At 35.5% G+C, this 27,001-nt stretch overlaps 1 protein-coding gene and 1 non-coding gene across 8 annotated transcripts in view; both read left to right on the top strand.

The window, feature by feature from the left end:
* The window catches only part of LRCH2 (leucine rich repeats and calponin homology domain containing 2), a 171,606-nt gene that overhangs the window by 120,515 nt on the left and 24,090 nt on the right, over positions 1–27,001 (top strand). For 4 of the 7 annotated variants that reach the window (XM_036917260.2, XM_057495800.1, XM_036917258.2 and 1 more), the window contains 4 exons: positions 10,093–10,141; positions 10,217–10,333; positions 23,666–23,710; positions 25,737–25,787. In XM_036917260.2, coding sequence (XP_036773155.2) covers positions 10,093–10,141; positions 10,217–10,333; positions 23,666–23,710; positions 25,737–25,787 — 262 coding nt within the window. The remainder of the gene's footprint in view (positions 1–10,092; positions 10,142–10,216; positions 10,334–23,665; positions 23,711–25,736; positions 25,788–27,001) is intronic. The other 3 variants (XM_057495801.1, XM_036917259.2, XM_036917262.2) reach the window with 1 other exon arrangement.
* LOC118928250 (small nucleolar RNA SNORA35) lies at positions 26,127–26,255 on the top strand. The gene has a single exon (XR_005031158.1). It is a non-coding gene; the product is annotated as a small nucleolar RNA SNORA35 (small nucleolar RNA).

Below are 27,001 nucleotides of genomic sequence, written 5' to 3'. Positions count from 1 at the left end.
TAGATAATTCTACTATGCTTCCTGTCCTACGGAGTAGCTTCATGAACAAGATGTCCTATGGTGCCTAGAAGCTCAAGATTCTTTATTCTCTAGTGCCTGGTTCTATTTTTGTGGGCCCCAGCTGTTGAGGTGCAATGGGTGGGTTGTTTTCCCATGTGTGCTATCAATTTGCTTCAGCTGTCACCTTTTTGATCAGCTCTAGCAACTTTGTTGTGTTTGTTGTGGGTGGGGATGCTTTCTGCCTGGCCTGCAGCAATGGCAGGGCTGCAGGGATAATGGGGTGGGCAATCCAATGTGTGGGTCTGCCTGGACCAGACTGCAGAAGTGTGCCTGGGCAGCCACAGGGAAGAAGGAGCCCCTGGGGCTGGCTCCTGCAGGCACTTCTCTGGTTGGGCTGAAATGGAGCTAAGGAAGCCGGGAGAGTCTCCTGCTGCCTGCTAGGCAGCTGAGTCCAAGGCTGCCAGTTGGCCTGGAAGCTTGTGCAGGGAGTAGCCTTGGGGCTATGCTGCTAGCAAGGATGATGGAACATTTGCGGCCCCTGAGAGTTCCTTATCTATTGGGCTGAGGAGGGTTCTGGAGGGGTATCCTCTACTTACCCTTTCTCCTGAGGAGAGAGTTCTGTTCTACCTTTACTCCTCTGGCTCCCCCTCTGTCTGCTGGCAAGTGACTCAAACTGCTGCCTCTTCTCTGGGTCTTAGGATGGGTGGAGCAGGCCCATCCTCCAGAATGGCCAGAGTTCAAGCCTCCCAGTGTGTTCCGCCAGTCTCTGGTGTCTAGTCCCATTAATCACCAGGACCCAGTGTAGTGTGGGCCCATTATCCCAGGACATATCTCCAGGGCCTGGTATGCAGCGCTCCTGGGTTCCTACTCCCTCCCTGTTCCATTCCTCTTTCTCCCTCCTATAGACTTGGGTTGGGGGAGGGCATAGATCCAGCTCTTGACCTTGGCTCTCCCACTTTACCCTTTTCTGTGTGGTCTTCTCTTTTCCTCGGATGTAGGTGGTCTGTTCTCCAGTCTTCAGGTCATTCTCAGTTTTAGTTGTATTTGCTGTGTTGTCTTTTTTTATGTGCTTTTGGGATGAAGTTGCTGCCTTGCCTTCATTCTGCCATCTTTTTCCAGACTCTCTGTATTTAGTATTTTATGATGAGATTTTAAACTAAACATTTTTAAAAATTGATGTATAATCGATTTACAATATCCTATTGTTTTCTGTTGCGCATCATAATGATTTAATATTTTTATACAGTATGAAATGATCCCTATAAGTCTAGCTATTGTCTGTCACTGTGCTAAGTTATTATAAATAATATTGACTATATTCCTTATGCTGAACATTATATTCCATGACTTACTTATTCTGTAACTGGAAGTTTGTACCTTTTAATCCCTTTCACCTGTTCCACACTGTCCCTGCCCTCCAACCTCTCACCTTTCTGGTGACTGCCAGTTTGCTTCCTGTATCTATTGAGTATGTTTCTGTTTTTTAGATTCCCATATGTAATTGAGAGCACATGGTATTTGTCTTTCTCTGTCTGACTTCATTTAGCATAGTACTCTCTAGGTCCATCCATGTTGTTGCAGATGGTAAGATTTCCTTCTTTTTTTCTATGACTAATAATTCTGCTGTGAATATAAACCACATCTTCTTTATCCATTCATTTATTGATGGACACTTAGGTTGTTCCATATCCTGGCTATTGTAAGTAAAACTGCAGTGAACATAGAGGGGAACATATATCTCCTTAGATTGGTGTTTTTGGTTTCTTTGGTTAAATAACCTGAAGTGGAATTGCTACATCATATGGTAGTTCTAATTTTCATTTTTTGAGGAAATTCCTTATTGTTTTCCACAGAGCTATACAAATTTACATTCCCAACAACAGTGTAGGAGAGTTCTCTTTTCTCTACATCTTCAGCAACACTTGTTATTTCTTGTCTTTCGCATAGTGGCCATTCTGACTGCTGTGAGTTGATATCTCATTGTGGTTTTGATTTGTATTTGCCTGATGATTAGTGATGTGGAGCATCTCTTCATGTGGCTGTTGGTCATCTGTATGTCTTTTTTGGAAAAATGTCTATTCAAGTCCTCTGCCCATTTTTTAATTGGCATGTTGATTTTTTTATATTAAGTTGTATAAGTTCTTTATACATGTTCAACAACAACCCATTATTGAATATGATATGCAAATATATTCTCCCATTCAGTAGGTGGCCTTTTCATTTTGTTGACAATTTCCTTTGATGTGTAAAAGCTTTCTAGTTTGAATTAATTCCATTTGTTTATTTTAGCTTTTGTTGCCCTTGCCCAAGGAGACTGGTCTAAAAAAATACTGTGAAGAGTGATGTCATAGAGCTTACTGCCTGTTTTCTTCTTGGTGTTTTATGGCTTTGGATGTTACATTCAAGTCTTTAGTCCATTTTGAATTTGTTTTCATATGGTGTAATATAGTAGTCTAGTTTGATTCTTCTACCTGTAGCTGTTCAATTTTCCCAGCACCATTTATTGAAGAGATTGTTCTTCCCTGTGTATATTCTTGCCAACTTTGCCATAGATTAATTGGCCATATATCCATATTCCTTTTTTCTGGGCTCTCTGTTCTGTTCTACTGCTCTGTGTGTCTGTTTTCTTGCCAGTACCATTCTGGGTTTGTTGTTTTTTTTTGGTGGTATGGGTATGTGGGGGGTTTAGTACCATACTTTTTTGATTACTGTAGCTTTGTAATATGGCTTGAAACCAGTAAACATGATACTTCCAGTTTTGTTCTTTCTAAAGATTGCCTCAGCTATTTGTGGTCTTTAGTGGTTCTGTACAAACTTTAGGGTTCTTTGTTCTAGTTTTGTAAAAATTGCCATTGGTATTTTGATTGGGATTGTGTTGAATATGTAGCTTTGGGTAGTATGGCCATTTTAATATTTAATATAAATTTTAATATTTAATATTCTTCCAATCTGTGAGCACAGAATATTTGTGTCTTCAATTTCTTTCATAAATGTCATACAGTTTTCAGATTACAGGTCTTTGACCTTCTTGGTTTATTCTTCTGTATTTTATTATTTCTAATGCAATTGTAAATAGGATTTTTTAAAAAAAGGTTTTCTGTCTAATAGCTTGTTAGCAAGTGTATAGAAATCAAACCAATTTCTGTATGTTAATTTTATCTGTTGCAACTTTATTGAGTTCATTTATTCTAATAGTTTTTTGATGGTGTCTTTGGGATTTTTATATATTGTGTCATGTCATCTGCAGATAGTAACTGTTTTCCTTCCTTTTTTGCAATTTGGATGCCTTTCTTTTTATTGCCTAATTGCTGTGGCTTAGACTTCAGATACTATGTTGAATAGAAGTGATGAGAGTGGGCATCCTTGTCTTCTTCATTATATTAAAGGAAAAGCTTTCAGCATTTCATCAGTGAGTCACCATTGACTATGATATTAGCTATGGGGATGTATATGGCATTTATTACATTGAGGTACTTCCCACTTTTTTGAGAGTATTTATTATAAATAGATGTTAAATTTTGTTAAATGCTTTTTCTATATTATTGAGATAATCAGAGGATTTTTATCCTTCATATTGTTAATGTGGTGTATCTTGTTGATGGATTTGCTGATACTGCACTATCCTTGCATCCATGGAATAAATCCTACTTGATTGTCATGTGTGGTCCTTTTTATTGCTTTGTTGAATTTTGTTTGCTAATACTTTATTGAGGACTTTTGCATCTGTGTTCATCAGGGATATTAGACTGAAATACTATTTTTTTTATGTCTTTACCTGGTTTTGATATCACAGTAATGCTGGGTTCATAAAATGTGTTTGGAAGGCTTCCTCTTTGGTTTTTTTGGAATAATTTGAGAAAGGTAGATCCTGACTCTTCTTTAAATGTTTGATAGAAGCCACCTGGACCTTGACTTTTGTTTTTTGGAAGTTTTAAATTACTCCTCCAATTTTGTTACTTGTAGTTGGTCTATTCAGATTTTCTGTTTGGGAAGTTTGTTTCTAGGAATTTATCTATTTCTTCTAGGTTCTGGTTTGTTGGTTTATAATTTTTATAATAATATCTTATGATCCTTTGTATTTTTGTGATGTCAATTATATCTTCTCTTTTGCTTCTGATTTTATTTGGTCCTCTTTATTTCTTGATGAGTCTGGCTAGAGGTTTATTAATCAAGAACCAGCTTTTGTTTCATTGATCTTTTCTATTGTTTTTAAATCTGTCATTTATTTCCATTCTGGTCTTTATTCCATCGTTCCTTCTACTATGTTTGGTATTTGTTTTTTCTTCCTCTCTTAGTTCCTTTAAGTGTACGATTAGATTGTTTATTTGAGAATTTTTCTTTTGAGGTAGTCCTGTATAGCTATGATCTTTCCTCTTAGAACTGTGTTTGATGTGTGCCATAGATTTTGGAAAGTCATGTTTCCAGTTTTATTTATCCTTGTATGTTTTGATTTCCTCATTGAACTGTTTTTGGTTTAGTAACATGTTTACTTTCCATGTATTTGTGTTTTTGCTAGTTTTCTTTTTCTGGTTGATTTCTGGTTTCATATTGTTGTGGTTGGAAAAGAGGTTTGATAGGATTTCAGTGTTCTTGAATTTAGTGAGACTTGTTTTGTGACCTAACATTGCTCTATCCTGGAGAGTGTTTCATTTGTGAGCTTGAATAGCTTGTGTATTTTGTATGTTTTGGGTAAAGTGTTCGGTTTACATCTATTTAAGTACCTCTGATCTAAATGTCATTTAAGACCAATATTTCATTACTGATATTTCATTTCATCTTGGTGATAGAATTATTCAATCATTTATTAATTAAGCACTTTTGGAAGCATTTTTTATTACTATTACTGTTAAGAATAATGTATTTCTTTATCATTCATTGTATTTATTCTGTTATTCACCTTTTGATTTCATTTCAGTCGAGTTTTACTAAATTCTTCTATATCATTCCATTGTCTAAGTGTACATACATGAATTCCAAAGAACTAGAAGACCTTGAAAGTTTCTATTTATCTTTGGTGGTTTGAAAATTTGCATGAGACTCAACTTCTGAGTCATTCCTATGGGAGTATAAAGGTCCAAGGCTGTGGGATAGGTACAGAAGTACACACAGAATTAACATTTGTAGAATGCTTGTTGTATGCATACTGTTCTGTGTGCTTTAAATGTATTATCTCACTTCAGCCCCACAATAATTCTATGTAGTTGTTACTGTTGTTATCCCCATTTTATAGGGGTGGAAACTGAGGCTCAGAAATTACCATAACTTGCTCAAGGTCACACAGCTATTTATTGGTACAGTCAGTGTTCAAACCCAGGTTGTCTGGTTCTAGAACCTCAAGTCTTAACTTAGAGTAAAATGAGCACTTTGCTTCCTCCAGATTCACTCATAAGACTGATGTCTTTTCTTTTCCTAAGTACTTCAAAGTCTAATTTGAATTTATTTTACCCCTCAATTTCTTTTCCTATTTAGTTTGCCTCAGTGAATGTGCCACTGCTTAGTTACCCAAGTCAGCAACTTTGGAATTATTGTATACTCTTCTTTCATATGCACTTCTCCCAACCCAATGAGTCGCAGAAAATTATGACTTCTTAGCAGTACCTGCTTCTATCCTAGCTTCTCCATTTTTGTGCAGCTGTGTTGGTTCAGGCCTCATTTTTTTCAACTTGGATTGCTGTAGCAGTCCTAATACAGACTTCCTTTGTAACATTTTGTGTATCTTAAATCTGTCTTCTTTACTGATATAGGAGCAATGGTTCTAAAGCATAAATGTGACTGTATGACCCCCATTTATTATCTTATTATATATATTATGTTTTTTTTTTATAACTTTTAGGGTAAAGCTTAAGAGTTTGGCTTAACTTATGAGGTTGAATGAGTTTCTGCCTACCTTGAGAACTTTATCTCATGCACTCTTCCAGAGGCACCTTTTTCTGTTAGGAACAGACCTCTTTTCTTTATTCTAGCATGGTTTCACATGTCCATGATTTATATCCTGGTCTCTCTACTGGGATTGTCCTTTCTTCTTCCTTTTTTCACTTAGGCTTTCAGAATTTAGTTCAGGTGTAAGATGACTTCTTATACCTAAGTCTAGAAATATTCATCTATTTCAAATTTCACTTAATCGGATTTAAACCACTCTTTCCCTTTTTGAATACTGATTCCGTTAACTTACATATTCACTCTTATGAAGTTTCTATTACTTCGTTCCCCCTAGCTTCCTTTCATTTCCCTTTTAAGCTTCTTCCCCAGGTTCCTAACGTTCTCTTGAGAAAGTTCCAACTCACCAAAACTCAAAACTGTTATACCCAATTCTGGCCTTTCCTTCACAGAATTATTACTGCTACTTTTCTCACTTCCAAAACAATCACCCAATTCCTTCTTTAAAAACAAAACAAAAAATAATTTAATTTTTTACTGATTAAGAGATTAATATAGGTTTATTGTTAAAAAATGGGAAAATTTAGCGAACACAAAGAAAAAACAAGTAAATATCACCTATTATCCCACTCCCCAGTAATTCCAAGTCAAAATATTTTGCTGTTTTCCCCTTTGGACCCTTTTCTATGTGTGCATGAATATTTGCTTGTGTGTACATATTACACTGCAGAATTATATAGCCTGTTGTACTCAACACCTCCACTTGGACATATAATAGGCATATGAAGCTTTTCAAAACCACACTTAACCACACTCCCTCCTTGAATTTCTAAAGTTGTTCTTCCCGAATTTGTCCCCATTTCAGAAAGAAGTCAACTCAATCCTTCTAGTTGCTCAACTCAAAAACCTGTTATCTTTAACCTTTTACTTTCTTTCATACTCCATATCTAATGCATTAACAAATCTTGTTAACTCTGCCTTCAAAATATAACCAGAATATGATCACATCTTACCACCTCCACACCTACTATCCTATCCCTAGCCATCTCTTACTTATTGTAACAGCCTCCTGAAATGCCCTTGCTATCTTTTTGTCTGTTTTCTAGAAAGCATCAGATTGGTATTTTTTAAGATGTCAGTCAGATCATGTCATTCTCCATAATTCCCTATTGATTTCCCATCTCAGTGAGAATAAAAAGTAGAGTCTTTGAAGGACTTGCAAACCTCTGTATTATTTGGCTCTCTACTGTCCTCTCTTGCCTTGTTCTTCTTGGCTAGTTCTTCTCTAGCTATACTGGCCCCTTTGTTGAATATCAGTACATGAGGCATTCCTACCCTCTCAAGGCATTTGCCTCTGCTTGGCATGATTTTCCCCTCATATAACCATATGGCTTATTTCTTTGCCTTCAGATTCCTTAAACAGCTTGTATAAAAGAGCATGCCTCCCTCACTCTTTTGTACCTTTTCCAATAGTGTTTTATATTTCTCCATAGAACTTAATACTGTCTGACATTCTAAAATTACACTTTTTTTACCATCTGGAATTTTGAGTATATACTTCTTTGTTTGTTGCTTGTCTTCACCATCCCACCACTCCCTGGGTACACTACAGTATTAATGTGTCAGTTATTAAGAGACTGTTGAAATCTTAAACACTACTAATGGATTGGTCTTTCTCCTTGCAGTTCTACAATTTTACCTTCATATATTTTGAAGCTGTTATTAGATACATAAATGTCCTTTTGGTGAATTTATACCTTTGTCATTATGAAATAATTTTTTAATATTCTTGGTTATAGTCTTTTCTCTGAAATATACTTTTCTGATATATAGTTACCTCAGCTTTCTTTGATTAGTGGTAGCATGATATAGCTTTCTCCATTCTTTTATTTTTAACCTGTTTGTATCTATGGAGAAAGTGGATTTCTTGTAGTTAGCATATGGTAGTGTCTTCTTTTTTTAATCAAATCTGACAATGTCACTTAACTGCAGTGTTAAAATCATTTATATATAATGGAGTTGTTGTTATTGATGGATTTAAATCTGCCATCTTGTTATGTTTAATTTTTGTCTTATCTATTCTCTGAAGCTGTCTTTTGAATTATATTTTTAAATTCCTGTTTGTCTTCTTTGTGTTCTTATTAGCTATAAACTTTTGTTACATTATGTTAGTGATTGTTTAAGGGTTTAAAGTATAATACTTGTCATAGTCTACTTTCAAGTGATACTCCATTTCAGACACTGCATAAGAACCTTATAACAATATTATAATATTATTAAATCAAAATTACTCAGCTGAAAATTTGAAGGATGTCTCTCTAGAGTTCTTAAGTTCTTTCTCTATGAATTGCTCTTCTCTTTGTTACTTTGTCCTGTTGATGCCATCCACCTTTTTCTCCCTGGCTCCCAGCTCTGTCTCTTCAGTTCAGGCATCTCCCTAGGCCCCGCTTTAGTTCCCTCTCTCTGGGTTGCGACCTGGAAACTCTTCCTGCAGCAACCTGACTCAGTTGTGGAGTTTGTCTTGTTTGTTACCTCTCTAAGGGATAAATGCTTTTTCGTTTTGGTGTGATAGTGTCTCAGAAAGCATAATTTTACGTATTTTATCTGTTCTTCTAGTATTTTCAGTCAGGTTATAAATCTTGTCACTGTTCTTGGCTAGATGCAAAGTCTGATTTTTACATTTTATATACTTAATCAATATTTAGTTCTTCCATGTGTTCTTTGTGCATCAACATTTAAAAAATTACTGCCCATGTAGTTCAGATACTTATGTGATTTTATCTTTATATTTAAGTCTTTCAGTTCATTAATTTTTTTATTTGATAAGAGGTAGGAATCTATTTTTTTCCTTCCTCCCCTCCCTTCTTTTTCTCCTTCTCCTCTTCCGTCTTTTTCTTCCCTTTTTCTGTGTGTGTTTTCCAATTGACTAACCATTGTTTCAACACTGTTTGTTGCATAATTTACCATTTCCACAATGATTTTAAATTCCACTTCTTTCATAAGTTTTTATACTTGTGGGTCTATACTCGTCTTCTACTGAGAAATATATAGATTCTGGAGCTAGTACTCTTTTATTACTCTAATTTAATGGAATATATGTAATTTCTTAGTAGGGAAGTCCCCTTTATTATGTCACTTATCTCTTCTTGAGCATCCATTCTTTCAAATTAACTTAAATTCTTTTAACAAATTTCTAAAACAAGCCCAAGAATGCTGCTTCCTTTTTTTATAGTTCATTTCACCTGTCAGTTAATTTGAATCATACCTATAATATTTAGTCTCTCTGTCCAAGAATATTACAGTTATTCCAGTCTCTTACTAGACTAATACGTAATTCTTTAAGTCTTGTGCATGTCTAGTTAAGTTTCTTCCTAGGCATTTTTCGATTTTCCTTTCTTTGATGAATGAGATTTTTCCTAATATATTTTATAACTGGTTATAAAGGATATACAGGAACGGTATTCACTTTGTATATAGTTCTATAACTGCTAACCTTTTCTTAGTAGTAATAGATTTTTGTGTTTTTTTTATCATGGGTAAATCATGTTTTGTATAAATTTTGAAATTTCTTACTCTACTACAGGGAAGTTCTATAACAGTATTGAATAATAGCAGCTCAAGTGTGCATTTTGTTTATTTATTCCAAAGGAACTCCTTGTTCAAATCTACTACCTAATAACAGCATGCATGGTCTACTTTACCCTGCAAAAAAAACTAGATGCGAAGAATTTCTACCATAGTCCCTGTGTGTCACAACAAAGGTTTAGAGGCTTATAATCAGTCATTCAATGGGCAAAAAAGAATTACTCCCCTAAGCTCTTTGGCATTTAGGCAAAATAAATTTGTCTAAAGAGATTCTGTTTGCCTTTTTTTTTTAAGTTTTTGGGAATGATTTTAATGTAATAAATATCCTGTCTGCTCTTTGATTATATGTCTCCATATATTTCTTTTGGCCCCTAAAAAGTTCTTAAAGTAGTCCTATGCAAAAAGTGATATTAAATAAACCTTTTTGGTGTTTTTTTTTTAACGGATATAAGTGATCAGGCATTTAAATATGTTCCTGTCAACTTTAAGTTTTACTTTTCTAGTTCAAAGCATGGGCATGGGTAAATTCTTCAGATTTCTGATTTAAAAAATACAGTTTTATAATATTCATAATGTATACCTAAGGTAAATCTAAGTACTTAACATATTAAGGTATGTTTAATTTTTTAGTGTTTCAGCAGATGAAGCTAATTCACCATTATCACCCCTTACATGGCAGGTAAGAGGAAATTAAATTACTGTTATATCTAATATACTGTTAATTATTGAGCTAAAAGAAATTCTATCATTACAGGCCTTAGAAAATCCAAAGGATCAAATAGGTGAACAACACTGGCCAGAATCTCACCCTATAATCTGGCAGAGTGAAGAAAGGAAGCGGAGCAAACAGATTAGAAAAGAGTATTTCAAGGTACTTTATTAAATTATAAAATTTACTTTGTAATTATTAATTTTGATTTTATCATTTTTGTTTTGTGTTAATAAGGTAGACTATAACTCTGTAGTTAATTATAGTAAATGTGTGATTTTATCTTGATTTCCCACATGCATGTGGTACAGATAATATGATCCAGGTATATCCATTAAATGCAGAATAATTAAGAATGAGCAGTAGATCAATCTGAGTGATTTACCAAATGTTTTACCAGAAGGGTGAATGTTTGCTATACTGTTGGACATAGCAATATGTAGTAGTGCTTTAAAAGAATTGCCCACACAAGGTCTCTTGTTAGATATTTTTCAATAGTTGATACATATTTGCAATTAGCATTTAACTGTTTCTGTGTAAATAAATGCTGTTTACACGGTTCTAAAAATGTTTGAATGCATTTTCCTTCCATTTTCTTTTCTCTTTGTTATCTTAATAAATTTCTTAAGATGATCTTTCATCTTAGCTAAACTAAAAGCTCAAAAAAATTGGAAATTCCCCAAATTTCTAGTTAGCAGGGTTTTAATAAAATTTTACTATGTGTATCTTTGTAAATATTGTAATAGTTTCTCTTTGTGGTTAAGATCTGCTGTATTTGCAAACAACAGTCATCAACATTGGAATAGTCTTCAGTACAAATCAGAATCCATTATTGGGTTTTCTGACTCAAATGAACAATGTAAACAAGCTCCTGCTCCTTGAATAGCAAATTCTGTTGTCTTTGTACACCTGTTCTGTTTCTCAAAGCCTAATTTTTACCTAATAATAATAATTTTATCTAAATTCATAGTTCTAAGCTAAGTTATATGTAATATCAATAGTAAATAGAATTATATTTCAAATTTTTTTTTGTTTGATAAGAGTGGGTCTCTATGCACATTGGTATGTTTCCTTATATGGGAGTGTGACATATCTTTGGAAGTTATACTATATGACCAAAGCAAAAGCGTTACATGTCTTAGCAAGTCTGTGTTAAGTTTAATCCTTCAACAAATAATTACTGAATCCATTTAATAAGCCTCAGGTTACTGGTCAATATGAAAGGGGTAATGAGGAAATAAAAGACATAGGGAAAAAGGGAAGGGCATTCTAAGCAGAACCCTGGTTGGTAATGGTGGAATTCTGTTTACCCCAACCCTTTACATATCTGCAGTTATGTATATTCTGGCATTTAGTCTAAAGTCTCCTCTTTTAGCTCATTGGACCTTGAACAAAGGCACTCTTTAAAATTGTTAGTAGATAAAACTTGAGGAATTACTGATGATGTTGGGGAAACTAGTTTTTCTAATCAATAAAGGAGTTTTTGATATTTTTTTGATCTACTAGTATAGTAAAAGGATATAAATTCTGACTATCAAAACACTTCCATGGCACTTATTAAGTGCCAGGTACTATTCTGAGTACTTCATAAATATCAACTCATTTAATCTTCATAACAGCCCTAAGAAGTAAGTATAATTATTATCATTCCTGTTTTACAGATGGTGAAATTAAGGCACAGAAAGGCTAAGTAATATGTGTCAGGTCAATTAGCGAATAAGCAACCGAATCAACATTTGAACCCAGAACCTGTGCTATGCTGCCTGTTTATTTACTGTGGATAGCCTAATATCAAACAAACACTTTCAAGCTAATACAGTTTTATTGTTTTTTGAAACTATTTTGCAGTAACTCAGGTGAACTCAATAAAGTCTTAATAGAGGCCTCAGTGAGTATTTTAAAAATAGCTCTTTGATTTAATAGCATCATTTGTTGGCAAGTATTTAATTTTTTATGGCTTAAACATACCTTCTGTAATATTGCTATTTTATAAGTTGCTACGAGATAAAATGAGATTTTTGAAGTGTCCTTTACATAATCATCATTCAACAAATATTAATTTCTTCCATACTTATTATAGTAGTTACAATGCTAAGCTTTAGTCACTGGGGAATGTTTTAAGGAGATCTGTAGTTCTCCTCAATAGTCAGGAGATGGCAGTGTTAGTACAGTGCAAAAAAGTTGAACACCAATTTTTCCAAAGATGTAAAAATGTAAAATTGAGATACTAGTCTCTAATAAAAACCATTACTCAAAATTGCCAGTATTTTTATGATTATGGCATCATCAATTTCTATAAAGTGTCTTTCTTTCAAAAGGAAATTTTATCTTACTTAGTCACCTATCTCCAGAGAATCAAAAGGGTTATTCATGATATATTGCTGAACTTAATCTAGATTTTTAGTTCATTAAACATTAAAATATACTACTCTAGATTTAGTTCGTTAAACATTAAAATATACTACTCTAGAGATTTATATTAAATTATCACTCAGTTTGCTCAGTGATGGTTCCTTTAGCTTTGCTGTGTTAAGAAACATACACAGCTATTGTGTAACTTATAACACATAAATGAGTGAGCCAAATGATTTCTTTGTATTTCATGGTACATTATTCATGATGCTGTAATTCAGTGTATTTATTGAAAGTGTTTATGTGTGTGTTTGGATATGAATGTCTCTCCATTGTTGCTTTTTAGTTACCAAGACTAATTTTGGGTAGTTTGTTTTTCAGGTAAGTCCCTGAAACTAAGTAAAAAAAAACAAAGTTTCAACATATTAGGTAAATTATGTGAGCAAGAACATAAATTGTGTCAGATTATATAAGTAAGTAAACGACCGTAGAGAAGTTACACTAACTCTTTTAGAATCCCAGGCCACTACTGTGTGGATTACTATTCTAGTAAGTAAACTTTAATCTCCTTTTTGCCAAAATAAAGTTACTGTATTTCTCAAAGTAAAGACATTCTAGGAAAGACAACTTCATTAAAAATCTTTTATAAAAATGTATTCATATTACTTTAATAAGATACATAAACTATTAAAATATACTTTTTGCTGATTTTACTTAACGTAAATTAGCTTTAATTTCTTGCAAGATGATAACAAATGAATTTCTAAATGAATTTGATGACTGATTTCTAAAGAAATAAAATTAAAAAGCATTAGAGTAACTATGCTGTTTGTTTTTGAAATGCCATACATGTCCTCAAATATAAATCATTACTATTGTGATGAAACATTATGACGACTCTTAAAATACATATCTCATCTCACATATACACTACAGTATTTTAACTAAAAGGCTGACTGTAAGGAAAACATTTCTATATATTTTCTATGATAAATGGTTAATTTTATACTGGAATAGGGAAGCCAGCGGCTTGTGAAATAACCTGATTTGTTCTGAGTTAGAGTTTGTGCACAAGTTGCTACTATCTCTTCTCTGAGATTAATCTAAGCTTTGGAGATGAACTGAACTTTCTATATCCCTGGGTTATAAACAGGCCTTTATTACAGTATTTGACATTAGATACAGTATTAGATATGATGAAAGTTATTCAGACTAATGTATTTAGATATAATAAAACTTCAGTTATTCAGACTGATGCTCATAATTGAGGACAGCTAAGCTGAATTAGTTAAAGTTGGACTTACACAGAATATTTTCAAATCTATGTATGTATTAGGTTTTGGGTTTTAGGACCTTTAAATATGTGCAGTAGAAGAGAGGAAAGGATGGCAGTGTGAGTAGGGTGGTGGAAATCTCCCAAAACCATATATATTTTGAAAATACAGCAAATACAACTATTCTTAAAAGAAGGACCACAAGATACAGTACACCGGCTAGGCTACATCTGCATGAACCCAACATCTCACAGAAAAGGGTAAGATACGAAGCCATGAACCGGTGGGACCCAAGCACTCCACCCACCCCACTGGTGGAAGGAAAAGAATCCAAGTGGGGAGGCAGTGAAAGCACAGGACTGCTGAATAACCAGCCCTAGTAATCTGCATCAGGAGCACAGACACACGTTGCATGGTGCTCTGGATATTAGAGGAGGAGAAAAGTAAAATCTGAGACTAAGACTGTGAACAGGTTCACACAGCTGGCTGCCCTGGGACAAAAGAAAAGCAGGCACTTTAAAAGTCTTAAAGGGACTAGGGTTTAACAGGTGAACAAAATCGTCCTGGCACATTCAGCCCAGCAGGTTGGAAACTTTAAGGAACTTCAGGTACCCTATCCCCCTGGTTGGCAGTGTAGCTCTGCGGGCCCTCACGGTGATAAGCAGCCTGCCGTTCCTTCTTCCCCTTAAACACCTGTGAGCAAACCGGCTGTCCCTGCCATTGGTGCAGACCAGCCAGAGAGCAGCCCCACCTACGGCAGCTACACAGATTAATACAGAGGCTTCTCCCTGCACGAGGCTAACTGGCCCAGACCCAGAGGATGATCCCTGTGCATGGTTGACTGGTACAGACGGTGGACACGGGTGCAGACTGCGGGAGGCACGAAGGGTCTTCTCGTAGCAGAACACACACCATTCACCAGTGACCGCTGCCAGTGCCCTAGGCCATCCCAAGGGCCGCCCCACCTATGGGAGCTTGGGATTCACCCAGAGGCTGCTCCCTGCGCACCTTTGTACAGCACAGAGGAGATGGGCACAGAATCTGGGAGGCACGAAAGGGCTTTGTTCTTATGGCAGAACATACGCCGTTGCCTGATATCCCCACCCATGCCCTAGGCCATCCTGAGAGCCACCTCACTCATGGCAGCTTAGGAGATTAACCCGGAGGCTGTTCCCTGCATGCAGTTGACTGGCACAGATAGAGGAGACGGGTGCAGAGACCAGGAGGCACGAAGGTGCCTTGTCCTTGCTGCTGGCCTTTGACTCCTGCCAGTGCCCTCCACCATCCCGAAGGCGACCCTGCCCATGGCTGCCTAGGGTATTAACCCAAAGGCTGCTCTCTGTGTGCGATTAACTGGCACAGACATTGGAGACAGGCAAGGTGACCGGCAAGCAGGAAGGAACTTTGTTATCCCAGCTGACACATGTGCCACTCGCTGGCAACCACTCCCATCACCATGAAAAGGCTGAAGAACCTTCTTCAATACAAAATACCTCAAACACCAGAAAGAGAGCTTGGTGAGACTGAAATCACCAATCTTCCTGAAAAAGAATTCAAAATAAAAGTCATAAGCACATTGATGGAGCTACAGAGAAATACTCGAGAGCTAAGGGATGAATTCAGGAGGAAGATAACAGAAATGAAACAAACAATGGAAGGATTTAAGAGTAGACTGAATGAGGTGGAAGAGACTCTTAATAGACTAGAGATCAGAACAGGAATACAGAGAATCTGAGGCAGAGAGAGAAAAAAGTTACTCTAGAAATGAAAGAATATTAAGAGAACTGTGTGACAAATCCAAATGGAACAATATTAACATTATAGGGGTACCAGAAGAAGAAGAGAGAGAAAAAGGGATAGAAAGTGTCTTTGAAGAAATAATTGCTGAAAACTTCCCCAGTCTGGCGAAGGAAAGTCTCTCAGGCCATGCAAGTCCACAGGTGTCTCAACACAAGGGACCCAAGGAGGACAACACAAAGAAATGTAATAATTAAAATGGTAAAGGTCAAAGACAAGGACAGAGTATTACAAGCAGCCAGAGAGAAAAAGATCACTTTCAAAAGAAAACCTATCAAGCTATTAGACTTCTCGGCAGAGACGTTACAGGCCAGAAGGGAATGGCATAAGAAAACCAAGAATACTGTGTCCAGCAAGATTATTATGTAAATTTGAAGTAAGAATTAAACAATTCCAAGATAAGCAAAAGTTGAGGGAATTTACCTTACACAAACCTTCTTTGCAGCGTACTTTAAAGGGACACCTGCAGGTGGAAGTATGCCTAAGGCTAAATAGCTGTCACCAGAGAAAATAAAACCACAGCAAAGGAAGCAGACCAACTAAATACTAATTGCAATGTGAAATCTGCTATCTACAGTCAATCAAAGAAAACACAAAGAGTACAGAATAAAACACCTAACATATAAAGAGTGGGGGAGGAAGAAAAAGAAAGGGGAGAAATAAAGAATCATCAGACTGTTATAATAGCGTAAAAAGTGAGTTAAGTTAGATGGTTAGATAGTAAAGAAGCTGCCCTTGAACCTTTGGTAACCATGAATCCAAAGCGTGCAACGGCAATAAGTACATATCTATTGATAATCACCCTAAATGTAAATGGACTGAATGCACCAATCAAAAGACACAGAGCTACAGAATGGGTAAAAAAGCAAGACCCATCTATATGCTGCCTACAAGAGACTCACTTCAAACCTACAGACATACACAGACTAAAAGTGAAGGGATGGAAAAATATATTTCATGCAAACAATATGGAGAAAAAAGCAGGTGTTGCAGTACTTGTATCAGACAAAGTAGACTTCAAAACAAAGAAAGTAACAAGAGATAAGAAGGATATTACATAATGATAAAGGGGTCAGTCCAACAAGAGGATATAACCAGTATAAATGTCTATGCACCCAACACAGGAGCATGTACATACGTGAAACAAATACTAACAGAATTAAAGAGGGAAATAGAAAGCAATGCACTCATTCTATGTGAATTCAACAAACCAGTCACAGCTAAGGGCAGATCAACCAGACAGAAAATAAGTAAGGACACAGAGGCACTGAACAACACACTAGAACAGATGGACCTAAAAGACATCTATAGAACTCTACATCCAAAAGCATCAGGATAGACATTCTCAAGTACACATGGAACACTTTCTGGGATAGACCACATACTAGGCCACAAAAAGAGTCTCAGTAAACTCAAAAAGACTGAAATACTATAAACCAACTTCTTAGATCACAAAGGTATAAAACTACAAATAAATTGTACAGAGAAAACAAAAAGGCTCACAAGCACATGGAGGCTTAACAACATGCTCCTGAATAACCAGTGGGTCAATGACGAAATTAAAACAGAGATCAAGCAATATATGGAGACAAATGAAAACAGCAGCACAACGCCCCAGCTTCTGTGGGACGCAATGAAGGCAGTTCTAAGAGGAAAGTATACAGCAATCCAGGCCTATTAAAGAAGGAAAAACAGTCCCAAATGAATAGTCTACATTTACAATTATTGAAACTGGAAAAAGAAGAACAAATGAGGCCCAAACTCAGTAGAAGGTGAGGCTTAACAAAGCTTAGAGAAGAAATAAATAAAATTGAAATAAATAAAAATAGTTAATGAAACCAAGAGCTGGTTCTTTGAGAAAATAAACAAAATAGATAAAACCCCTAGCCAGACTTATGAAGAAAAAAAGAGAATCTACACAAAAAGAATCAGAAATGAGAGAGGAAAAATCATGACAGACACACCACAGAAATACAAAAAATTATTAGAGAATACTATGAAAAATTATATGCTAACAAACTGGATAACCTAGAAGAAATGGACAACTTTCTAGAAAAATATAACCTTCCAAGACTGACCAAGGAAAAAACAGAAAATCTAAACAGACCAATTACCAGCATTGAAATTGAATAGGTAATGAAAAAGTACCCAAGAACAAAAGCCCCACAACAGATGGATTCAACGCTGAATGTTATCAGACATTTGAAGAAATCATAATACCCATTCTCTATGTTTTCCAAAAAATAGAAGACGAGGGAATACTCCCACACTCATTCTGTGAAGCCAGGATCACTCTAATACCAAAACCAGGCAAAGATACCACAAAAAAAGAAAACTACAGACCAATATTTCTGATGAACATAGATGCAAAAATACTCAAAAAATATTAGCAAACCGAATTCAAAAATGCATCAAGAGGATCATACAACATGATCATGTGGGATTCATGCCAGGGATGCAGGAATGGTACAACATTGGGAAATCCATCAGCATCATCCACCACATCAACAAAAAGGACAAAAACCACATGATCATCTCCATAGAAGTTGGCAAAGCATTAAAAAAAATTCAACATCCATTCATGATAAAAATTCTCAACAAAATGGGTATAGAGGCCAATTACCTCAATGTAATAAGGGCCATATATGACAAACCCACAGCCAACATTATACTTAACAGCGAGAAGCTGAAAGCTTTAACTCTAAGATCAGGAACAAGACAAGGATACCCGCACTCCCCACTTTTATTCAGCAGAGTACTGGTGGTCCTCGCCACAGCAATCAGACAACACAAAGAAATAAAAGGCATCCAGATTTGTAAGGAAGAAGTAAAACTGTCACTGTTTGCAAATGACATGATATTGTACATAAGAAACCCTAAAGAATCCACTCTAAAACTATTAGAACTAATGTCTGAATTCAGCAAAGTTTCAGGATACAAAATTAATACACAGAAATCTGTTACATTCCTATACACTAACAATGAACTAGCAGAAAGAGAAATCAGGAAAACAATTACATTCACAATTGCAGCAAAAAAAGTAAAATTCCTAGGAATAAACCTAACCAAGGAAGTGAAAGACCTATACCCTGAAAACTACAAGACACTCTTAAGAGAAATTAAAGAGGACACTAACAAATGGAAATTCATCCCATGCTCTTGGGTAGGAAGAATTAATATTGTCAAAATGGCCATCCTGCCTAAAGCAATCTACAATTTCAATGTAATCCCTATCAAAATACTGACAGCATTCTTCAAAGAACTGGAACAAATAGTTCTAAAATTCATATGGAACCACAAAAGACCCTGAATAGCCAAAGCAATCCTGAGAAGGAAGAATAAAGCAGGGGGGATCTCGCTCCCCAACTTCAAGCTCTACTACAAAGCCACAGTAATCAAGACAATTTGGTACTGGCACAAGAACAGACCCATATACCAGTGGAATTCAATAGAGAGTCCAGATATTAACCACAGTATATGGTCAATTAATATAAGATAAAGGAGCCATGGATGTACAATGGGGAAATCACTGCCTCTTCAACAGCTGGTGTTGGCAAAACTGGACGGCTACATGTAAGAGAATGAAACTGGATCACTGTCTAACCCCATACACAAAAGTAAACTCAAAATGGATCAAAGACCTGAGTGTAAGTCATGAAACCATAAAACTCTCAGAAGAAAACATAGGCAAAACTCTCTTGAATATAAACATGAGCAACTTCTTCATGATCATATCTCCCTGGGCATGGGAAAGAAAAGCAAAAATGAAAAAGTGAGACTATATGAAACTAAAAACTTCTGTACAGCAAAGGACACCATCAGTAGAACAAAAGGGCATCCTACACTATGGGAGAATATATTCATAAATGACAGATCCGATAAGGGGTTGACATCCAAAACATACAAAGAGATCATGAACCTCAACAAATACAAAGCCAATGATCCAATTAAAAAATGGGCAGAGGATCTGAACAGACACTTCTCCAAAGAAGAAATTCAGATGGCCAACAGGCACATGAAAAGATGCCCCGCTTTGCTAATCATCAGAGAAATGCAAATTAAAACCACAATGAGATTTCACCTCACACCAGTTAGGATAGCCAGAAAGGGGAACCCTCCTACAGTGCTGGTGGGAATGTAAACTATTTCAAGTAGGAAAGCAGTAAGGAGGTTCCTCAAAAAACTCAAAATAGAAATACCATTTGACCCAGGAATTCCACTCCTCAGAATTTACCATAAGAATGTAGGAGCTCCGTTTTGAAAAGACATACACACCCTTATGTTTATCGCAGCACTAATTACAATAGCCGAGAAATGGAAGCAACCTAAGTGTCCATCAGTAGATGAACGGAGAAAGAAGAGGTGGTACATCTACACAATGGAATGTTATTCAGCCATAAGAAAAAAATAAATCCTACCATTTGCAACAACATGGATGGAGCTAGACTATACTATGCTCAGTGAAATAATCCAGGCAGAGAAAGACAAGTACCAAATGATTTCACTCATCTGTCATCAGAAGAATAAAGCAAAAACTGAACAAACCAAACAGCAGCTGACTCACAGAACCCAAGAATGGACTAACAGTTAAGAAAGGGAAAGTGACTGGGGAGGAAGGATGGGAAGGGAGGGACAAGGGGAACAAGGGGTATTACCAGTAGCACACATAATGTAGTGATGGGGCACTGGGAAGGCAGTATAGCACAGAGAAAACAAGTAGTGACTCTATAGTGTCTTCCTACTCTGAGGGACTATGACTATAATGGGATATGTGGTGGGGACTTGATGGTGGGGGATATCTAGTAACCACAATGTTGCTCATGTAACTGTGTATTAATGATACCAAAATAAACAAATAAATAAATTTGTGAGTAATGCAAACTAAATACCTTTCTTAATTTTCATGTAGGATGAATATTTTCAATTCTTGTTTATATGGAAGTATTGTAGTTAAAACAAGTCATTATCTTTGTTGTTGACTTCATATCCTTTTTGTTTCCTTTTTCAATTATCCACTCATTCTTCTATGTATTTATTGTCTCTTTACTTCTGTCTTATAAATATGTCACAACTCAGTCATTATCTCTGGTTATTTTTTCAATTCTTGCCTTATCTCTTTGCTTTCTTTTAGGGTGAAACTAGCCGTTTTGAGATCTGCAGTTTTTGATCACTCTTTAATCCACTGTAGTCTGGCTTTCACTTCATTTCTCCATTGAAATATCCCCTCAGTAGATCTTAAACTGTACCTGCTAATGGCAAAATCCCATGTAGTATTTCACAGTGATGACTGCATCTCTCTTCTTGAAACTGCTTTCTTGGCTTCTACCTCAGTTTTTCTTCCCTGATTCATCTGTTTGTTTTTTTTTTGATGTTTTTGTCTAACTTTTTTCTGACTTGTCTGCTCGCTTTTAGGGTCTCATACCCTTTTTATTACTCTAAAAACTCTCTCTGAAGCTTTTATGACTCCAGATGTCTCTTATATTTGACTGCATCTAAAGTTCATCCCATAACTTTTTTTCTGGTCTGCAGTCCTGTGTTTCTAGTTGTCTGGATGCCCTACATATTTCAAATTCATATGTCTCTTCCTGGCTCCCATGAAAGTTCCTCTCTCCATTCTTTATTTTAGTTAACAGTACCAGTATCTACCCAGTTATTTAAGCTCCGTAACTCAGTAATGTTTGATCTTTCCCTCTCACCGAATTGGTCACCGGGATGTCCATTATATACCCTTTCTCCAGTTGATCCCTTTCTTCATCTCTACTGCCCTTGCTTTTGTTAAAGAGTCCTCATTGTCTTGGCTAATGGTAGTTACTTTTAATGTTCCCCCTTTCTCTAGTTTCACAATGCTTAGACAAATTCCTGGCTTAATTTTTTCATTGTCTCCCCATTATCAGTAACATAAAGTTTGGATTTTTAAAAAAGTTCATGGGCCGTTCTTACCTACTTCTCTAAATTTTATTACCTGCTACAATTCACTCTCCTCACTAGCCATACTACTACCATTCATTTTATGCATAAACTGACTTTTTTTCTCCTTCATGTTTTCCTTCTGAGAAATGTCCACTAGTCCTTTTTATGCCTGGCAAATTTCCACTAATCATTCAAGATGTAGAGATGGGGTATAGCATAGTGGTTAAGAGCCTTGGCTTCTAGAATTAAACCACTTTTGTTCCTTGTTTGGGTATCTACTATCTATGTGACTTTGGCAAATTACCTAATCTTGCTGGGCTTTAAGTTTTTGTTTTTAATCTTCAAATGACTCTAATAGTATCTTCCTTCACAGGGTTGTTATTACTGTTGTTGTGTTACTTAGTAACATAAAGTGCTTAGAACAGCAGTTACTACAGAATATATACTTAATAAATATCAGTTTATTATTCATCCATATGTCATTGTTTTGTTTTGTTTTGTTTTGTACCAGTCGTATTTTATCAGGTGTTAATTCTCAGTTAAGATATAAAATGATTCATCAAAGATCAGGGGTGCCTGGCAAAGAAGGTCATGGTCAGGAATGCAGGCTGGGCCTCCACACTCCACACTGAGCCCTCTTTAGTAGTACTTGTGTAGCTGCTCATGTTTGAATTCCTTGTAAGAAAGGAAGTAGTTGAAAAGCATTTAAACTGCCAGAAGCATAGAAACACCAGTGGTGCTCCCTTTCTTCACACTGACATTCTTGTAATACTGGTAGGATCCTCTTTGAATCACTCCAACAGTGCCTTGAGGGGTGAAATCTTACAGCAGTTTCCAACTTGGCAGCTCTCCTGTTTTTGACGCCCATGAGTTCCTTCTCCTCTCCTGGTATGACTGATACCATCTTGGGTTCCTGGTGTCCACTGTCCAAATGTCATTCTTTTGTTGAAGTAGAATAAAACCAAGAATAGTGCTTTCAGCGACCATCAGGTTTTGGATGGCAAATAGGTTTATTCACACATTGCCAACTCTGTTCAGTGGCTATCTGGAACATTGAGTTGAAAGCATACTGAGGCTGTATTTAGGGTCATTTGGTAAGGTCACTTTGGTAGGTAAGTGGTAATTGTCATAAGTCACAGGAGGTACAGTAGAGGAAGTTAATCCTTCTATTTGTATTCACTAATACTGCTTATCCCCCATTGTGGTTGAGCTATCAGGTTGGTTATCTATTCTTCCAAGAGTTATAGGAGATAAAGCGGCATAAATAAAGGGGACCATTGAATAGAACCTTGAATGCCAGGCAAACAAATTTGGACATATTCTGAAAGTAGGTTTTCCAACAGGAGAGTCATGAATTGTAAGTAGTGTTGTAAGATTAACCTGCCAGTGATTGCAGGATTGTTTATGGTGAGGAGGAATCTGAAGTAAGAACTGTAGTGGTTGTCATACTGTTCTTCCTTGATTTTTGATTCTAAAAACAAGCATTTTTTCACATACTAGCATTTTTTATTTTAAGCATATTTCCTCTGTACATCAGTATAAAGTGGAGATGATAGTATTTACTTCAGGGTTGTTAATAAAGATTAAATGAGTTAATACATGCAACACTTCAATCAGTGCCTGGCATATAGTAAGCAGTAGTGTGTTAGCTCTTTATCACTATTGCTGTTATTGTACAGTCAGTGTGTACATTCAATATAGTGGTCTTGTTTTTGTTTTGTTTTGTTTTTTACCTGAAATTGGTAGGTTTGCTGACAATAAACAGCATTCTCGAATGCTGAGATTGCAGATTAGTTGTGAAATAATGGGGGCCTAGGATAGGGTGGTAATGTGAGAATTCAGAAGTAAGTCTGAGAGAGATTTGGCTGTAGTGAGTTAAGAAAGAGGAGACTTAACTCTCAGCAAACCTGAATAAATGGAAATAGAGTGGTTTGGGAAGGAAATGTTGATATATGTATGTAGAACAGTACCTTACATGTAGAAAGCACTGTATGTGTTAACTATTAGTAAGTAGTATACTATTTAAACTGGTTATGTGATTAAACTTAGTATTAGATAATTTAATAAAAATACCAAAATATGAATGAACTTCACATATAATTTACTAGTAAAGAATTCATATGTTCAAGAAAAAATTAAGTGTGTTTTAAATATTTTTCAGTATAAATCATCAAGGAAGAGTTCAAGTGGCAATGAAAACGATGAGGTGAGACAAAAGTAATATTAACAATTATTTAAAATATTTAAATTTCATATGTAGTTGACTCAGAAAAATGCAATCTTTTAGTGTCTTTTTTATTGATATAATGCATTAGTTTTCTCCAGTAATAAAAACTGAGTATCATCTTGCAGTTACTAATTTAATCACGTAATTTCCATATGTCCTTTATTTAGAATTTGTTTTAGAATTTTATCAGCACTAATTTTGAAACTATACTTCATGAATTAAAATTTTCTCATCTTTTATCTTCCTAATCAACCTGGTAGTCAGTTGAGATTTTTTTTTGGAAACAATCTCTTTCTAAATTCTGTGTTCTATTTCAACATTTAAGATTAAGTTTCTATAGTTTGTGCATTGCCATAAAGTTTTCTACCTCACTGTTATAAGCTGTGCAGCAGCCTGCCATTTTTGAAATGACACAGTCTCATCGTCATAAATACTTAAGCTTTGTGTATTTTTGTTTGGAGAGAGTGGGAGTTAATTTGAGATTGGGTACTTGGTAGGGCTTCTAAAAACTCCTTTAATAATACGAAATAGAATCACACAAGAAATGTTTGCTGAACTCTGAGCTATAGATTCAGCTTGGCTGCACTCCCTGTCCCTTTATGTTCTGTACCTGCTTTGGCTCTACTTGCCTCAATATCTAATCAGTTACTAAGACCTACTTTTTCTTACGGTACTAAAATATTTGTAATACATTCCCCACCTACATTTCTGCTATTTCTGCCCTGGTAGAGGCCCTTACCATTTCTTGCTTGTACTGTTACAATAGCATCCTTGCTCTTTAAACTCTTTCTCATCCATTCTCCTCCCTGCAGATACAATGATTGTTTGAAACTACATAGATATAATCAAGCCATTTCCTTGCTTACAAACCTTCAATGTCTCCCCATCACTTAGAAGGTAAATTCTAGGTCCTGATCAAGCCTCTGCTCACCACATTAGCCTCAACTCAGCAGTTTGCCATGGCTTGACCATACTATCCAGCAGTACTGAACTGCTCATAGGTTTTCTACACACATCCTTTCATTTATTTCTTCTCTGTGTTTGTCCTTGCTGTCCTCTCATCTTGGAGTGCTGTTTCCTTTCTTTCTAGTAAACACCTGCTCAGTTTTTACTTTCTTAGAGAAGTTGTCTTTTTCACACCCCCACCTTTCCCCAAGTGCCCCTTATCTATGCTTCATAATATGCTGTGCATAGCTCTGTTACTGTATTGTACTGAGAAGGTTGTAGCACCTGTATAAATGAGTCTATTTTCGCCGTAGACTGAGAGATCCTTGAGTGGACATTTTACTAAATTTCAATATACCCAGTGTCTAGCACAGTGTCTGGCATATAGTAGGTCATTAATAATCATTTGTTGAGTGATGAATAAATGTCCTGTGTGGTATGCATATTCAAGATTATATGTTAAGATTTTCATATTTGCTTGGTAGTAGTCATTCAAAGACATGGGCCATTTACTATTGTTTTATGCAAATAAATTCTGTGTAATTATTTCTAAGCTTATATTAGATATACATGATTTTCCAGGTAACAGTTCTTACTTGGGGTGATGGAATTTTTTCATGCTTCCATTTACTTGTCTCAGATTGTAACATATTGTTGCCAATTTCCATCAGGAATTATTCTTAACACATGGATCATGAAAAGGTTTTTTTCATTTGTGATATTTAAAGGAAATAAACTTATAGGAGAATATTTGATATGAGTATATAGTACTTCTAAAACTTTAAAGTGCTTACGAATCATCTGGGGATCCTATTGAAATACAGATTCTTATTCAGTAGGTCTTGGGTGGGGCCTGAGATTCTGCATTTCTAACAAGCTTCCAGAAGTTGCTGATATTGCTGGTTCACAGACCACACTTTGAATGGCAAGGTGGTAGGTGGTATTTTCCAGATTCTTCATTTAGCAGTTGAGCAAAACAATTTTCAGTTTTCCTTTTATATGTCTAAATCATCATTTGTATTTTAATTTCATCTTTCATCTTGTTATTTTTATATTTTAGCAAGACAGTGATAATGCTAATATGTCAACACAATCTCCAGTATCATCTGAGGTACAAGTTCTGTTTTTATATGTGTTTACATAAGTTTCTTCCTTGTCTTTTCTCTCTAACCTCATCTTTTTCCTCAATGTAATTTATTCATCCATATTTTGAAATCCCCAGTAGAATAATTTGTACACACCTACCCTATAAAATATTCTAAGAACACCATCTTTTTATATAAATATTTGTAAATAAATATTATTTAAATTACTTATTGGTAAATGCCTATACATTACAGAATTCACTTTATGAAATTTTTATTTTGCAATTCATACATACTTAGAAATAAATGGTAAGAGCAGTTTTAAATTTTAGCAAATTTAAATTTTAAATTGGGAAAAAGTACTTCAGCATTGTGCAGTGACCTTTGGTTTTCCTTGTAACCAATTAGGTCTTAAAGCAATGCAAGAGAAAGTTCCTTTTTCCACGAGAAACATCCCTGTAGTGGGTTGTTCCTATCGACAGGAGGGTACAGATTTCCCAGCAACTTAGACCTGGAGTTGGGGGAGGAGAGAACATAGGGAGAAGGAGTAGATGAAAGTAAGTTTCTAAGATCTCAACCAAATACCGTGGTGGTTTGAATGACTGATTTTTCTAATTTACTTAAACCTATTACTTTGCAACAAGAAATACATTAAAAAAATTCTAAACAGTATCTCTTCTGCAGATTACCTTATTTAGTATTGTAAAAGCATATTTGCATTAGTAAATGAATCATTCATTCATTTGGTGAATTCAGGACTTTGAATGTTTGGATGATCCAAATTCACTGTATGAATTTGATTAATAAGGTAATATTTCATTTTATATCAGTGACATTAATTTCATTAAAGAAGCCAGGTTTGTCTATTATTTTGGGTGAGTTGCATTATAACCCTTTTAAGTGGACTTGGACAGTAGTTTTGTGACATGCTTCTAAATTAATGATAAAATGGTTTGTGTTCTTCTACAAATTGACTTAAGTCAGGATATCCTAAAATTAGTCTAGTCACATGCTTTTGTAAATCCTTTCTTTTACTTTCAGTTATAACAAATGTAAGCATATAAGTGACTACTTGTCTGCCTAGTTGCTTTATGATTTTATGAGCTATGTTCATGGGGAGAGTATTAGTGCCAGCTTCTCAAATAAATTATATTGCTTTTATAATACATTTTTGCTTGCATTTCAATTAGCGAAAGTTTTGTCTGGAAATTCATAACACTTTAACTGAAATAATGATAAA

Source organism: Manis pentadactyla, chromosome X, assembly GCF_030020395.1.
Source record: "Manis pentadactyla isolate mManPen7 chromosome X, mManPen7.hap1, whole genome shotgun sequence".
Classification (NCBI taxonomy): domain Eukaryota; kingdom Metazoa; phylum Chordata; class Mammalia; order Pholidota; family Manidae; genus Manis; species Manis pentadactyla.
Note: the sequence above shows the minus strand (reverse complement) of the source record. Positions and strands in the feature narration are given on the sequence as shown.